The 16886-nt window shown below is 35.0% G+C and overlaps 2 protein-coding genes across 3 annotated transcripts; both read right to left on the reverse strand.

Annotated features, from left to right (window-relative positions):
- Positions 1 to 2817: 2817 nt before the first annotated feature.
- On the reverse strand, positions 2818 to 6091 carry LOC112567452. The gene is made up of 5 exons (XM_025244141.1): positions 6061 to 6091; positions 4365 to 4724; positions 3579 to 3863; positions 3169 to 3468; positions 2818 to 2825 (listed from the first exon to the last, which is right to left on the reverse strand). Exons 1-5 carry the CDS (start codon positions 6089 to 6091, stop codon positions 2818 to 2820), a joined length of 984 nt encoding a protein of 327 aa, XP_025099926.1.
- A 927-nt stretch (positions 6092 to 7018) lies between these two features.
- Positions 7019 to 15982, reverse strand: LOC112567909. 2 transcript variants are annotated; one of them, XM_025244790.1, is made up of 10 exons: positions 15856 to 15982; positions 15122 to 15239; positions 14256 to 14306; positions 13026 to 13145; positions 12376 to 12512; positions 10664 to 11395; positions 10100 to 10302; positions 9327 to 9809; positions 8594 to 8994; positions 7019 to 8367 (listed from the first exon to the last, which is right to left on the reverse strand). In XM_025244790.1, the coding sequence occupies exons 4-10, from the start codon at positions 13135 to 13137 to the stop codon at positions 7973 to 7975; spliced, it is 2463 nt and encodes an 820-aa protein (XP_025100575.1). In that variant the 5' UTR covers positions 13138 to 13145; positions 14256 to 14306; positions 15122 to 15239; positions 15856 to 15982; the 3' UTR covers positions 7019 to 7972. The 2 variants fall into 2 exon arrangements, with proteins under 2 accessions (XP_025100575.1, XP_025100576.1); XM_025244791.1 differs by lacking the exons at positions 15122 to 15239; positions 15856 to 15982 and having other exon boundaries at positions 14256 to 14709.
- Between the last annotated feature and the right edge of the window lie 904 nt (positions 15983 to 16886).

Here is a 16886-nt window from a genome sequence, read left to right on the forward strand (position 1 = left end):
AAAAAATGAATACAAGAGGGAGAAAACTACTGGTACATTCAAAATTTGTTTTAGTATGAATTCCTTTCCTTTAACAGCTGTTAAAAAATCAAGCAATCAGTTATTTTGTTATGTTTGAAAGCAGGCAAGTCCTAGTTGATCAAGCTGTATTAATTATATAAAGGTTTTGATCTTTAGGGTTGTAAAAATCAACGAATTGTATCTTATTCAAAAGGTGGAGCAGCAAGGTCTGTTTGCACACACGCATACGCGCACCCACCCCCACCCACCACCACCACCACCACCACCTTACACACAACCTACGACTACAACAAGTAACGATATAGGAAAAAACAGAATTATGAGGCGAGCTTACATGGTGAATGTCCCCAAGGTCGTCTATAAGGCGTAAACATGTGGAGAATACAGTGTTGCTAAGAAATTACAGAAGCACTTCGGCAGAGAGAAAAAGACTGGCATTGTCAACAACTCCCGCCCATGGTACAGTGCAAGTCAGGACTCGGGTACGAATATTTTGTTTCGTAGCTAGATAATTTACGGAGCAACAACATGTGATTATAGCTTTCTAATCAAAGGTACAAGCATGATAAGTGTAGATTAAAAGGTAATTATCTGACCTACTTAAAAATCAAGTGATGTATGTAAAGAAGTTTTGGCTAGGAATCAAAACTTGAAAGGTTAAAGTGACTATTAAGGCGTTAACAATTTCTCGAAAGTTTTTTAAACAGGTAGAACAGGTTAGCGATAAAATGAATTACGTCTAAAAAGCTTACCTCACAATCAGAGGCCAAGTTTCAGTGAGTCAGACAGCAATAACTCAGCAGTCACTAATTTTAATGATATTTCATCACATAAATATTTGGAAAACCAGATATACGTTTCATTTTTTAAAGTACACGAGCTTTCATTTGTATTAAGTAAACAGACTGCTTTTCTAGTTTTCGTTTCTTCTTGTTCTTTCCTCATTGTGTTCACAACATTTTTTGAAACCTATTCATATTTTTTAAGATAATGTATGACCTGTAAACAACATTATATAACTGCATATGATTGTGTAGTCTTTTTCATGTTGTTATTTAGGCTACGACCCTTATGCCAAAAACAACTGTATCTAATCTGTGACGTTAAACTTTCGAAGAAGTTAATAGGGAGACATGATCTACTCATCTCTTCTACAACCAGCTTTAGTCAGTCATACATTACTGCAGGTGCACAAAGCTGTGTGAAGTAATCACTTATATGTGCGAAGTGTGGAAGGTATCCTATAATAATATTAAATAATAAAAAATCAACAACCAAATGTTAATAAAAGAACCATATAAATATTGTCCTTAACTCTGTTTAACATAGACCACATGTACATATGCATATGTGTATCATTGCTTGTATGTTATGACAGTTATGCATTTATGTTAAATAGATAAGTGTGCATTATGTATATATGCATGTATTGTTGTATATATATATGTTTAGATATGTATGACTTATCTTTTCATTTCTGGATGTCTGTGATATGCAAATTATTCCCATGTGTATAAGTTCATTATGCAGTTCTACTGTATTTATATATTTATGCATGGATCGTAAGCGCAAACATTGCACGTTCATGTAAATGCATGATTAACTGTCTGTGCTTATGTGCATGCGTATGGACAGAGTTCTGACTCCTACCAAGCCGCATCAACATGGAACGCATTATTATCCATTAGTCTTTGTCACTCTAATTGTCTTTAAGATTAAATCCATTAAATCCAAACTTCTTGAACGTGCATAACATGTGTCTGTATTTACTTTTTGTATGAGTGTGTGTGTGTGTGTGTAGAAATGTTCCTGCTTGTTTTATGCAAATATTGGTGAATAGTTGTTAATGATTTGTGACCCATAACGATAAAATGAGTCTTAAGTCGGAAAGTTGAGATTTTCCAAATTGCATACTGTTAAAAACGTGTGAACAGTGAACGTGGAATTTGGGAGCTCTAACTTGTGAACAGCAAACAATGGAATTACTTTTGTGAGAACACTAACAGGACGAAACACCAGAAAGATAAGTTTTCAGATTATGTAAATACTTGGAAACTACTCTTTTATATATCTTTACTCTTTTGTTTGAGTATATTCTTTTAATTGGTACTGAGGTATCTTTATTGAATGTGTTGTAAATAGCTAGCAAAACTATCCATCGTGCAGCAGGGCTCACCTCAAGTTCATTTCAGGGGGTCATATTTAGACTATGTATGATCTATGTAAAATGTTCTGAGCAAAATTTTGGAAAGGCGCTTTTTGTAAATCCTAATTATTATTATTATTATTATTATTATTATTATTATTATTATTATTATTATTATTATTGTGTGTAAATTAGTTCATGCATGCCTAAATGTAAAAAAAAATAATAAATTACAAACTGATTACTTACCATCAATCAATTCAGGCTTCCGACCGTTAACTGTATATTATCATTGACAAATTAAAATATGCTCGTGTTTAATTATTTGATAAACTAAGGGATTTTACTAAATTTTTTAATATCAACACACAAAAAAGAAAAGTGCATCCAATCGAATGTGTGTGCAGGTGTATAAGTATCTTTGTAAAAATATTTATGTAAGAGGCTATCAAAACTATCTGGTTTACCCATCTTTGTTTTTTGTTTTGTGTGGTTCACTGATAATCATTTATCATAGTAATATACCTCAGAAGATCCTGAGATTAGTTTATCTACAGAGCCATTAGTGTATTGCTAATATCAGAGCTGAACCCATTTTATAATTAAAGGGGAATAAGTAACTTGCTTGTAACTCGTAATGTTACTTAATGCTAAAAGGCTGTAATTTTGTGCATAAAATCCATTAAAAACATTAACTCCAAAGTGATAAGTGGCATAAAATCCCCATCCCCCGAAAAAACAACACTTCATTAAGTGGAATTTTAAACTTTGGTACAATCATGAAAAAGTGCCTAAGTGAAATGCATTTTTATTTAGTAAAATCTTTATAAACTAGTATATATGGCACAAGTATGAAAGAAACCAGTTTCCAAACTTTATTTTGGTCTTTGAAGTGTAGATTGGGTGATTAGACGGGCTGAATTAGATCGAGAAACTAATAAAGTTTAAAATGGTGCACATAACCGAGTTAATAAACTTGTGTTAACAATATTCACACTGACCTGAGCTGTCGATGAGGCCAAAGCTTATGTTGGAATTTCCTATCTCTGTTATGACATGTAGCATCCAAATCCCTTGTCCAATCCATGATTCAGTCGAAAGATTTAATGTCAAATTAAACTCCGGGACACTTCCACTCAGGCTACATGCCACTTCCTTCGTGATGGGCTGCGGAGGCATCTTGGTCATCCGACATTTTCTTATATTGCTTGTGTAGGATTTCATTCGAAATGTTATTTTTTCACCTACGATTCTCGCTAAATCTAAGACTTGCTTAGATATGGGGGACAACTCAGGCAAACCTGAAAACAAAAATAGAGGAACATTTAGAATGCAATGTCGTGGTGGATTATGATTATTTTCATCCAGATGATCATGATAGTGACTACTAATTACATGGTATAGAGCTTACATTTGACAAGAATGGTCACATATCGGTTTAGCTCCGACCCCGGCGCCTCACATCCGATGGTCAGCCTCACATCGTTGCAGTTAAAATCTCGCGACAGCACGAGTGGTCCCTCTTTTTGTCTTGTCGAGCTGAGTGTGCTCCCTTTGCCATCCACTAAGCGAATGCTAACTGCAGGGTTTCCATTAATAAAGGAACACGAGATGCTGGACTCCTGGTTCTCGGCAACATACTCAGTCCCATTAACATCTCGGCCATTCAAACGCAGCGCTGTGATTGTTGCCGGATCTGTCGTAACAATAGAAAATCGAATAATGTACCAGAAATTAATAGACCCTGATTCTTTAATGTTCATTCTAAGTAATTTCTAATAGTTATTAAGAAACAAAAGAATACAGCAGGAGTATAATTCAGATTTTCAGGAGCGTGCAGTGTGTAAAAAAATAGTAATCCTACCGATTGTATATTTTTTCTCTGTGTAAACCATTCAAAAAGAAGTACTACACGCGATAAGCACACTTTTTCCTTTTAATCTCGTTTCCGCACGAGCACGCGCGCACACACAGAGTATGCAAAGATAAAGAAAGAAATGGAAAAAGAGATAGGCAAAATACAAAGAAAGACTGACAAATTCTAAATTCTATCTACAGGGTTATTCACAAATATTCTGTATTGTTGCATTATCTTATTGTGACTGAATAAGAGATATAAGAAGCTTACCAAGCAAAAAGTCTATTAACGCTACTAAAAATCAACATACTTTTAATATAAAAATTTTGTCATACGTACAGGTCACTTGCAGCTTTGAGTATTTAAGTACAAGTGGAGTAGAGTTCTGTCTGAAGAGCTCCCACATGATGTCCCTGTAGGTTCGCTTTACAAACAAGGTAAAGCGCATTTCTGATTTGTCGGCCTCGCAGACTGAAGAAATTGTTTGATTTTTACACACACCATTACTATCAGACATCCAACGGCACCAGCAAACAATGTGGTATGTTTCCTTTTCACACAATTTTATTTCAACATTAAAGCTCGAGTCTTCAAAAGTCTCGCTGGTTGCTGGAGTAAATTTATGGCTGAAGACGGCTGATGTGTTCTCTTTCACTGAAACCTCTTCGTACGATGTGTGTTTTGCATCAGTTGATGCACCTGCAAAATATAAATGTTTGTTAGTAAGGTACCTGCAAAAAACAGTTTATCATATCAGTTCCTTAGACGAAATATTTGAGAGGACAAATTAAATGGGTCTTAAGTTTATTATTTATTTTAGAAATCTTAGGAAGATAGTTCGTTTTAAACTTCAACTACAGTCTGGATTAAAAATGACAAAAGAGAGAAAAAAGGAATACATTACTTAACGCTATGAAGGATAAATGCATCATGAAAATGAAATGAAATACAGAGGAAGCGGATATATATATATATATCAGTATATGAACGATAAAATATGACATGATGATGATATCGACGACGACTCACATCCGAGCATGCTACTTTTTCCAGTCGTTATACAGCATGAAAAACTCAACAGCCACCAAAGAAAAAGCTGTCTGTCCATCTTGATGTTTTCTGTTGTCTCACGTTTAGATGAATCACTGGGCAGAGCATGTGGGTCTTGCAAACTTAATAGCATCGTATTAATTCTCGGCCTTCCGCATCGTAATTACCAGGTTTGTCACTAAATACGAAGCTAATTTTGAATCCTATCATTTTCGTGTTTCTTTACTGAACGATGGCAATTGCCAGACAAACGATGACATGACTAAAGTACACAGGACTGTACACTTTAACAGAAACTGATTCCTTTAATTTATTTGATTTTTTTTTTTTTTTTGCATGGAGTGTGCTTGGGGGAAGAAAAGAAGAAAAATGTTATCAGTTTAGAAAACCATTGTCATCTGTTACCGTTTAGCTCTGATAAAATAAAAGAAACAAGCAGTTATGTATGTGCACCGTGTCTGATCTTTTCTATGGAACAACAAGCTTGTCTTCCACTGCCTTTGACTTTCTCAGACAAATTGGACACACGTCACTGATAATGCAAAGGGATAATTTACCAGTCATGCATAGGCAAACTTCGAAACTTTGATTTTGTGTTTTTTGTAGTTAAATACAGAACACGAGAACTGTAGCGTTTGCTCGAGTAAAGGTTGTTTCAACTAGTATTATTTCCTCACTTGGCTGTGTGACGACTTGAGTTGTGCAGCCGAAAATGGGTGATGGGTTCAAGCTGTCAGTAATGTTACTATTGACAAGGACACAGGGCATTGCAAACACTGTAATCTGATAACAGACTTAAGTGGAAGAAACGTTTAAATCTTCAAAACCGTCCAGAACTTAATTTCTAATGTCACCTTTCAGTTCCCCAGCATTTCTGGTATCATCAGCTGCAGTGGATGTAGGTGTTATTTGTGTGTTAGACTCTTGGTTTCAGTTAAGCATAATACAAATCCACACTGTTTATATAATTTTCAGAAAATCTTACCAGTATCTAGAAAGGTCATGGGTTCTGTCATCTTAGTGTACGTGGTAGAACACGTGCTTCTTTTAATATTTTCTCATATTTTTTTCCAACCGCATGACTACGATATAGAGTGAGTATTAGAATATGTACTGCACAAGGCAGGTTTTATATCGTTGTAATTTAATCAGGTCTTTTATGTGTGAGAGAGAGAGAGAAAGAATGAAAGAGTGGGTGGGAGGGAAGCTTTCAACACTAAGGTTCATATTATGTCCCTTTGACTCCAGCAGCAGCACCGTGTAGTACTTTATCCTCTCTTTCATTATACAAAGCTTTAAGAAGTGCATGAGTACAAGTGTTATTTTTTGTGACACTGAGATCTGTAATGTTAAATATTCGTTAAGTTTCTTTAAACGCATTAGTCAAATATGTTGTGCTAGAATCAGAATTTATTGAAGAGGTTCATTTCATTGGTCTTTATATTTCCCAAGATTGTATAGAAGGTAGCGGAGTTATTGTCCCTGATAGATGTTGTACACAAAGCCATAACCCGAAATTGGGACTAACAGGAAAACACAAAACTTGGTGCTGTTGTTAAAATACTTGGATATCGTAGTGATGATAAATGTTTAATTACCCGCATGAGCGTGCACAGTAACACCAGTGTATGTGAGGAGAGTGTGAATGGTGTGTGCACGAGTGAGTGTGGGAGAAGAGATAAAAAGCTGGAGGGTATAAAAAGAGCTATAAAAAAATTCAGATTATAAGTATCAACATAATTATGGTTTATTCGACATCAAAGGTTACAATTCTAGCATTTAAATAGTCAACACAAACTACACGTGCTGCGACACATCTTTCATCAGATTTTTGTTTCGTCCCTCACCATTCTTGTTTTAATATTTTAAAAGAGTAAAAACACTGTTAACCAAAATTTCATTTATTCCATTGAATATTTTTGATTACAGTTTTCTGACCTACAGACACAAGTAAAGAACCAATATACGGATTATAATAGGAAAGCTTTAGAAATATATCATCTCCCAACTCAAATCTATTGACATAATCTTTCCATTAGGTCAATATATATTTCCCAACTCTATGTCTAGATATTTCAAACTAGAATTTACGTGACACTTCATAAATACATAAAATAAATAGTTGATTAATTAAAACAGAGTTTTGTAGAGCGTGTGACAAATCGTTATCAAAACATCACTGCTGAAACAATCATCACATCGATCTCTAGAGCAACCGTTAGTGAAATTTCCTTAACTAAATTTTCAGAACCTTAAGTTGCTTTATTTCTACCTGCAAAGTTGGTTCCTAAATCCTTTGCTACTAGTAAACAATTGAACGATGAAGACTCTCATTCAAATATTACAAATATCATAAAAAAAACAAAAATGCAACAAAAATATAAAAATGTAGTGTTCCTGACTTTATTCTTTTCTTTTCTGATTTTAAAGTTTAAGAAAAAATCTTTTCACTGATATGATGTTTCTTTGCTGCGTCATTTGGACCTTACAATTCAAGTATTTGGATCTACAGATATTATTATCCATAAAAATAAACAAAACGCTTTCCACGTGAGAGAATAAAGGTTCTAAATGTTCTGCCTCTAAACGCTCAAGGTGAAATTCCCAGAAGACCTTAACTCTGTGTTTTGATGGGCGTGTGAGAAGTTGTTATCAAAGCATTGCTGCTGAAACAACCATCACTACGGACCAGTCATCACCACTCCTTAAGGGTATGTGTATCTCTTTAAAATCCTAAGAATTTACATATGCTTTGTTCGTACTCTGGTAAGCTGCATTCTTATTCTTTTTCTGCTTACATTACACTCAAACAGAAAACACTGTGTGTGTTATTTATTACACATGTTGTGATAAATGTAAAACTACATGTGTTTAAAAATACCATTTGAACTATTTGATTAGTCCGACTCATCTTCGGGTGGAGGACAAACAACCACCAGTTGTGATGTGCACCTGGACATGGCACTTAGTCGGGTGAAGACGTACTGTCCCTTACTGTCGTCGTAGTCGCTGAGAACAACGACAACCTTTCTCATTGAGCCACACACCAGCTGCTGTCTGGCCGCCCACACCACGTTACTGCGGGCTGTAGCCACGTCCTCGATGTCTGACTCCGAGTCGCTCATCACTTGCACTGGGATGTCAGCATCTCTCAAAGCCTTCAAGACAGGGGCATCTTCATGAAGCTGAACCCAAGACAAAATTAGTACATCTTTGTACTGCAAGCATAGTCTGTGTCTGTTGTCAGCAGAAGTGTTGTCATTGTTGACTAAGTCGGAAAAACTTTCAGCGGCTGTAACAGAAAATATCGTATTTATGAAAAAAATATTTATTTAAGTCTCAAAAGAACTGCAATAAATGAAAATTAATTAATGACGCAACACGAATAATAATAATAATAATAATAATAATAATAATAATAATAATAATAATAATAATAATAATAATAATAATAATAAATAATAATAATAATAATAATAATAATAATAATATAATATAATAATACACAAAGAACTCACAAGCAGACAAGCGTAGTCGGAGTTTCTTAATAAGGAAGTTTGCCACATCTTTTCCACAAACATTACAATCTTCAACCCTTGAGCATGCATGCTGTTCAGGGTGATGGTAAAACCATTTTACAGGTGGGCCATCTGTGTGGTCTGGTACACTTCTCTCACTGTAATCCTGAACTATGCCCCTTTTAATCTCCACGGCCTTTTTGATTTCTTGGAGCACGGGTGGTGGTGGGCGCAGTGGTCTCGTGAAACAGTGCCGTTCCCAGCCTTCTTCACCATTGTAAAACTCTTCTGGTGCAACGTAGTTGTGATTGCTTGCCACCCAGAAATTAAGATGATCGACAAAACCATGACAACGTTGAAGTAGACTCTCACAAAATTTTGGAAAGATGTAGCATTCTGACCTGTCAAGAAGAGGCAAAGCATTATACAGAAATCACTATTTCACTAAAAATATATGTGTATATGTGCGTGTTCGTTTTCCTATGGATATGCGTATGTAAAAATGCGTTTAATTGCCAAGAAAAATAAGCTATCACACAAATACGCGTTCAAATAAATAATTTACTTTTTGGGTGGGTCTTTTGTTTGCTTATAATATATATATAATCTGTGTGGTTTTATTATTTTAATCTTTAAGAATAGCTATGTGATGATTTGGACGACGATATTAATGATTGAAAAAATTCGTCTTTGTATACATTAGTAGCTATGCATCGATGGATGGATAACCTACTCGAGGTTAGGTCCCACTTCGTCAGCGATGACATATAACGGCTTCTGACTAGCCACCTGTGTAAGCTCAGTCAAAACTTCTTCCATGTCCGTTTTTCGTCTGAAATTTTTCTTTCTTGTTAGAACACGTCCAATGCCGTCTATATCAGTGCGAGGCGTTTTCAGTGCCTCTTGCAGCAAGTAACGAATCCTGATTGCTGCAAAAAGGCTTCGGTTCCACGTACTCAAGACGTACACGTCTTTGCCATCTTCTAACCAAACCAGGCCTATAAGGAGCAGAACAGTGGACTTTCCTGTGCCTGGAGGACCCGCCACAAATACTCTACGAGGAGCTCTGGTAAGCAGGTCCATTTGTTCTGGGAAAAGTGTCATTTGGGCGGAGTAACAGTTTCCCACGTGGGCCACTGCCTGGTCCATAGTTTTCATAGAGATACGAGGTTCATTTGTGCATGGTACTGTTATAGTAGAGGCTGGGCCACAGAACCTAAAAGGTAAAAATGTAATTGCAGTTCACCAAATATATTACTTAAAAATTTAGAGAATGAAGCGTCTTTACTGACACATCAATTTGTTAAATGTTGATTTTTGTTTCTTTGTTGTTTCTAGTATTATTTTCTTATATATAGCTCTAAATTCTAATGTAGGATGTCAAAGACAGAAACTATCTAAAAATATGTTCTCTGATCAGTGAAACGACAAACGATACGTAGGAAAACTCGAATAAATAATAACCCGCAATTATGTTAATAATATTATGATGCTTTTTAACTTTACCTGGCTAAAAGGTCTAGATACAAACTTCCTAACTGTGCGTCAGGGCCAGATCCAACCACTTGGTTTTGCCACCACTGTTTGAATGTCTTTACATTATCATCCATGTCATCTTTTGGGGTTTGAGGAGACAACAGATGATCAGAAGAAAGAACTAGATTGGTCGTGTTGTTTGGATCATCTACTTTAATGCAGTTACACAACGCCTTAGGAAAAAAAAAGAAGTGAAATTATCAACACTATTTGAACATTCAAACAAAACATTGTTATAACTAGCAGAAAAAAACAAATTAAGTACAATTGATTGAAGAATTTCAACCAGTATATTTATTAAAATTAATTTTTTATGTATTTTATAAACATTACTCCTGTAATAAGCATTATCGTTTGTCCCAGATATTCTTATCAAAATGTAATGTAATGTTCATGATCAAAGTACGATCATGCAGTCGTGTTTTTAATAAAATTTTATATACATACAGAAAGATCATTTTTTAAATTTTATAACAGCTGCTAGAAACTTCATTGTAATTTTAAACAAATTTTTATAAAGTTAAGTTTACTCACTTGTTGCACTTCAACACTATCCAACAAGACTTCATGTATCTGTTTAGCCGTGAGGTTTGGACAAGCAATTGCCTTGGTGATGCGCACACCGGAAGTTATGTCTGACACCAGGTGTTTTAGCATGGCTTCGGCTTTGTTTAACTGCTCTATGGCATCCGTCAGTTTCTTCCTTACGTATTCCTTTTTTTCTTCTTGTGACTTTGCAATGTTGCATCCAACAGCTTTTATTTCCATTATGACAAAACCATAGAGTTTATGGATGAGGAGCACATCAAAGTCACCTTGTCTCCAGCTCCAAGGCAAAGTAGAGGGCAGGTTGCTAGGTAACGGAAGATGGGCCGCTGCAAACCTTGGTTCACCCAGATACGACCCAAATGAAAATTGACTTAAACACATAAAAACTTCTTTATGCAGCTTCGAAAATATTTTAAGGGAAACCAACACACGTTCAATCGCTTCATCATCATGCATGTCGCTCTGTTGTACACAAGGAATGTTAGAAACTTGAGGTCGTTCTGTGGACGATGGCGTCATGCTTGGATGCTTCACAGGACTGCTAGGCCGGTCCTCTGTTTTCAATATAAATACACGCTGGCATGCAATACTTTGCTGAGTCATCGGAACGCGCCTAATGTAGACAGGGGGAAGGAAATAGGAGCGAGTGTCAAAAAGAGGAAATGCTGTTTTAATCCATTCAAGCCAAAGCTTATGTGCTTTTTGTAACTCCCTCATCTGCAATATAAACCGATATTATATAGTTGTAAATAAAGAATTTTGAGATATTTCAAAGGCCATAAAGACCACATGTGTCTGCCCCTGCGTGTGTGTGTGTGTGTTCATTTACTTTCTTTAATGTGTGTGTCTAAGTTACACAAAAGCTGAAATACATTTTAAATAAAAGTGTGTAACGTTTAAAGATATATAAATATATAATTTTATTTTTTTAATGTGAAAGTACTTTTATTTGTAGAATATAACCTTTTCGTGCAATCCAGACAAAGTATTTTTTTATTTTGAAAAGGTTTTACTCTGTCGTGTATTTATCAGGGCTTCTGCTAAGGCTAAATTCTTTAGGGTCCCAGGGACCCCTTTTTCAGATTTCTAAGGGGTCCCAGGCTAATTCTAAGGGATCCCTTTACAAAGTTGAAAAAAACCAACAAATCAACTACTTTGTTCAACTGCCTTTCAGGCACACAAAGCACTGTCATGTCCAGTCAGAAACTGCGAGATTTCTGTGCCATGAAGAGTGTGCAAGCATCTGTGATGAGCTTATGCTCACTGTACTCGGGCTGCTCACTTTCTTTCCGTTTCTGAGACGATGATTCTAACCACGCTGTCAACATCTTGGAACTCTTCCCAGTAAAGAAAAAAAAACAAAACTCAGTGCAAGGGAAGTTACTCTCACCCTGTAGCAGACGACAATAGATTGGGCTACGATGTCGGACACTACACTTACCCAATTTTGTATCTGTTCTTCGCCCAAATTTGAAGGGTTCCCCTGGGACCCCATTGACGAAAATTGAAGGGGTCCTCCAAACTTTTAATGCGTACTGTACGCAATTTTTTGCGTAAGCAGAAGCCCTGATTTATCATTAATCACAGATCGCACAGGAGACAATCATTATCTACTATCGATATATGCAGACATTCGGCTACAATCAAAAACTGTAGACATACTCTAATGACATTTTAAAAAGCACTTCTGAACATACTGGCTCTCCTGTCATAGTGCTGATCAGTCGGAGAGCTTCTAGACTTTGGCTTCGAGTTCCTGTGATAATAAACGTCGTCTTGCCGCTAGCGGTTGAGGTTTTCCAGTTAATGGTTGCGCCTGACGCATCGGTGACCTCTGAGCATAATAAAGTAGTGTGAAGAATTTAACCTTTGTCTAAACAGTTCTTAGCAATGTTTTACGAAAAAAAGTGATGGTGATGTTATACGTTTATAGATGTTTGTATTTCTAATATAATAAACTGCTAGTTAAATGAACCTGCTTGCATAATAGAAACAAGTACCTTGTAATGAACCCGTTTTCTTTAGTGTAATGAATATGAATATTAATTTAGACCTAAAAAGATGAACTTGAAAAATAGTTTGCTATGAGTTTCATTGTTTGTTGTTGTTTATTTTGCTTTGGTTTTTTTTTCTGAAGCGACTGCGTTTGATGTTTAATTGTTTATTTTTACCTTTTTGTTGCAAGTTACTGTAATACTATGATGAGGCTTATTAAATTATTATGATTTACCGAAAAACTATAACCAGAAACATTTATGACCCTGTGATTTAATTGTAATATTCTCAATCAATGAAAAGAAATATATAAGTATATACATATAAAAAAAATATATAAGTTATATCTTACCTTTGACATTTATCCGGTCACACAAAATGTCTGGTACATTGTAGAAAAGGTTTTTAATGCAGTTTGATTTATTCCTGCGTTTCTTTTGTTTGGAACGACACGCCTGTGCCATTTTAATACCTGGATTTTTTTGAGAAAACATGAACGTTTTTGTTTTATTTACTATGGTACATTTACAACTGCAAATAATATACAAAGTATAAAAGTTGTACAGCGTTAGTTGTAAAAATTAATCTTGCTTTAAATGTTCTTTACATAAATATGGAAATAATCTGGTCTCCTCCTTGAATCTGTAGGGACTCTTGTAGTAAAAATATAAAGTAATTTTTTAACTTTACATTTATGTATAGATTAGACGGTATGGTCTATAAACTACAGTAAGACTTAACACAACTACATACTTTTATCTTTAGTTACGATTCTTTCGCACAAAAGACTCTCTCATATTAAAGCCCTGGATATTTAACTAATCTAAAGTGTGATATTAAACGCCTTGATGCTAGTTTTTAATGTCAGTTAATGCTAAATACGTCACTTATTATTATTATTATTATTATTATTATTATTATTATTATTATTATTATTATTATTATTATTATTAAATCCATTGGATTTGTTACGTTAGAGACATCTAATAATCCGCCATAAATATTGCAATCAAAGTAATAGGGTTATAATTGTATATTTACTTCTAGCATATTTTTTTTTACCAGAGACTGAAAGAAGGGAGAATGAGAAACTAAATGAAAATAAGAAAGGAAAGGAATGTATACGGAAAGACCTATTATGCTTAAAAATATCAAAAGATATCGCAGGAAAAAGAAATATAGTAATATGTTGTGTGTACGGAGTTTTATGGCGGCATGTTACACTGTAAAGCACTTAAACTATAATGTCCAGTTGATAAGACATAGCGTGTGTGAATGTATGAAATGGTAACACATCACCACTTGGTAAGCTCCTCTATTTAAACTACTGATCGTAAAAAGAAAAGATAGATAAGCGAACAATTATAGAACAGATAGATAGGATGCCAAAAATTTGAGTAAGAAAGCAACAGAAAAAGCCACAAATTAACCAAGACATGTATCAGGCAGGCAATACAAAAATGTCAGATAATTACAAAAGAAAGACTTCTATCAAAGACAAAAAGGCAACGGGAACAGTAAACTATTTTACTTATATAGTGGACACTGTAGTGTATAGGCCATATAAACAACTTACTTAGCCTTTCTTTGCAGATGCATGAGACAATCAGCACAGAGATGGCCAAAGAAGTCACTAAAACATGAAAGAAATAAGTGTTTAGTTTTCTGTGTGTATGGCCTGATTTTGTCTGTCAGTGTGTGTTAGACTTTGCATAAGTATGACTTAGTAGTTGTTTGCCCCTTGGTCACGCGCCCCATTTATGTGAGTATATTTATCTGTTACTTTGAAAAATGTTATTTTGCTCGGCATCAAACCTCAAAAGTTAACAGATAACTCACAGTCTTAGTTAAAATTTAGCAAACAAGTTAAAGCAAGTTTAATTTGTTGACAAAATTTTTAATGCCCCTATTAGCCTTCTTCACTAAATCAGTAGTTTTCTTTTACACACAGATTTGCCAAAGTTGATCGAATTTTGGATATTTTTGTTAATTAAAAATAACGTAAATAAGATTTGCAGACTTACATATTAAAAACTATTTGATGAAAAAATATAATAATGATAAAGATAATGATAATGATAAAGATAATAATAATAATAATAATAATAATAATAATAATAATAATAATAATAATAATAATAATAATAATAATAATAATAATAATAATAATAATAATAATAATAATAATAATAATAATAATAATAATAATAATAATAATAATAATAATAATAATAATAATAATAATAGAGTGTTCCACTGCTTAGCTCCACAGAGGGAGGACGTCCGTTGTCCGTATTTGACTGTGTGGGAGGGAGGATAGATTGATGAAGTCTCATGAGGACCCAAGGTTTCAGGCAGAAGTGTAGACAGACAAGATTTCCGTAAAGTTGTAGGGGGAAGGTGCCTTCAAATAATCCATAGCAGTTGATAGCTTGCAGTCTATTCTACCTTTAACTGGTAGCCAATGAAGAGAATGAAGAAGTGGTCTGACACGTTCATATTTGTGAGTCGGGACAACGAGACGAGCAGCTGAGTTGTGGACTTTCTAAGGCTTATTAATGACGAACTGTAGACAGTCAGCAAGAAGAGAGTTTCAGTGGTCTAGTTTAGACAGAAAAAAATGAGCAGGTGAGCATTTTGGTGGTTGAGATGGACAGAGTATGGTGAGTGTGGCTGAACTTCCAGAGCTCATAGTATGCACCAGGACAGATGTGATAAATGTGTTCATCAAGAGGCATGTCAGAAGACATTATGTAACATAAGTTGCTTGTTGACATTACAAAAGGAACATCAGCTTCGCCTACCCAAACAGAGACGGTTCTGTTTTGTTCGTCATTTAGTTTTAACTCGTTGTGGGTATGTGCATGCGAGTATGCATACAGTGTAGATATACCTATCTAAATACACTAGATGTACTTATCTGCAACCAAGAGAATACAGATGTTCAGACAAGCCTTTATCTATGTATACAGAATGCATGTTCATATACATGCGTAGTTATGTGCACTGCTACAATGCTGTCCGCCGTTAAAATATCGTATTCTTAACCCGTATTACAATATTACAGCTTGCAATAAAGGCTTTTAAACTAGAAAAATGAACAGAAACGTATCTTTTTTGCATGCTTGTGTGATCTGTACATGGAATATTTGACAGCATGGCAGTTTTTTTTCCTTACTGACCTCATAGTTTGTCTTCTGTGATTGTAGTCTCCGCCATCTTGCAAAACACACGAAGCGATTGTAGAAAACAACTCGCTGGCCCGCTTGCTCACTCCCCCAGCATTGCCTTTTCTAAAAACAAGCCAGTACTGCTTTGATATCCTTGATCTTTACTGTAGTATTCATTCTGGAAATTCCCGAAATCATAGACTGTCTATTTTTGTTATCAACCTTCTATCACAGCATGTGACATACAGTCATAGTTTGAAGGTCGCTAGAATACCTTTGTAGATTACCTGCCTGCTGACAGCAATAGCGGTTAGACTTGATGAACATGAGTATTTAAGTAGGGAGAAAACTTTTTTCTATAAAACCTTAGTATCTTACTCTTTCAAGAAAAAGAAAATGATAGATATGCAACACCTAGTGCATAAAATATTATTTGTAAACAAGTTTGAGCATGCATGAAAATTTACTATAAGTCTGCAATATACTTCAATACACTGAAAGCAAGACACAGGTGACATTTTGCTCTTTAGAGTGTTTATTATCTACTGGTTTGTTTTGAGGCTGGTCGTGTTTATAAGAGTCAGAGTTTTGGGTACCGAGATTTTTTTTAATGTGTTTGAAAGAAACTCGAGATTGTTATCAAGAAGAAGAATAATATACTTTGTCACACAAACATTTATAAATGTACCAAAGTCTTCAGTTCAGCACATACTTGTCTACTTTATCAAATGCTGATGTTCTAAGCGCACCTTATAGATTTAGACTTTGCATATCCTGCATTTGCTCATAAAGTAACTAATAAAAAGAACGAAATCCGTATCAATAACCTTTGCTTTTTCGTATCAGGGACAAACAGGATAAGTGATATTAAAAAAGTACTGTCAGACCTATTTAAAGTCACGAAATGTGCCTGGACAAGCTCTTCTGGCTGTGAGCCAATTTTGTGAGGTGAAGGTGACTGATAGGGCGTTAACAGTTTCTCGAAAGCTTTTAGTGACACTGGTACAACGAGTTCATGACAACAAAAAAATTACAGTCTAGAA

Source organism: Pomacea canaliculata, linkage group LG7 (assembly GCF_003073045.1).
Source record: "Pomacea canaliculata isolate SZHN2017 linkage group LG7, ASM307304v1, whole genome shotgun sequence".
Lineage (NCBI taxonomy): Eukaryota > Metazoa > Mollusca > Gastropoda > Architaenioglossa > Ampullariidae > Pomacea > Pomacea canaliculata.

Bases quoted from the DNA above. Each gene is read 5' to 3' on its own strand.
- LOC112567452 (XM_025244141.1), bottom strand. From the start codon at position 6,091: ATGACAGAACCCATGACCTTTCTAGATACTG. The intron at 4,725-6,060 runs GTAAGATTTTCT...TATATTTTGCAG, and splicing joins CATGACCTTTCTAGATACTG to GTGCATCAACTGATGCAAAA. The intron at 3,864-4,364 runs GTACGTATGACA...TTGTTACGACAG, and splicing joins CTCAAAGCTGCAAGTGACCT to ATCCGGCAACAATCACAGCG.
- LOC112567909 (XM_025244790.1), bottom strand. From the start codon at position 13,137: ATGGCACAGGCGTGTCGTTCCAAACAAAAGAAACGCAGGAATAAATCA. The intron at 11,396-12,375 runs GTATGTTCAGAA...TTTATATTGCAG, and splicing joins GCACTATGACAGGAGAGCCA to ATGAGGGAGTTACAAAAAGC. The intron at 10,303-10,663 runs GTGAGTAAACTT...TTTTTTCCTAAG, and splicing joins ATAGTGTTGAAGTGCAACAA to GCGTTGTGTAACTGCATTAA.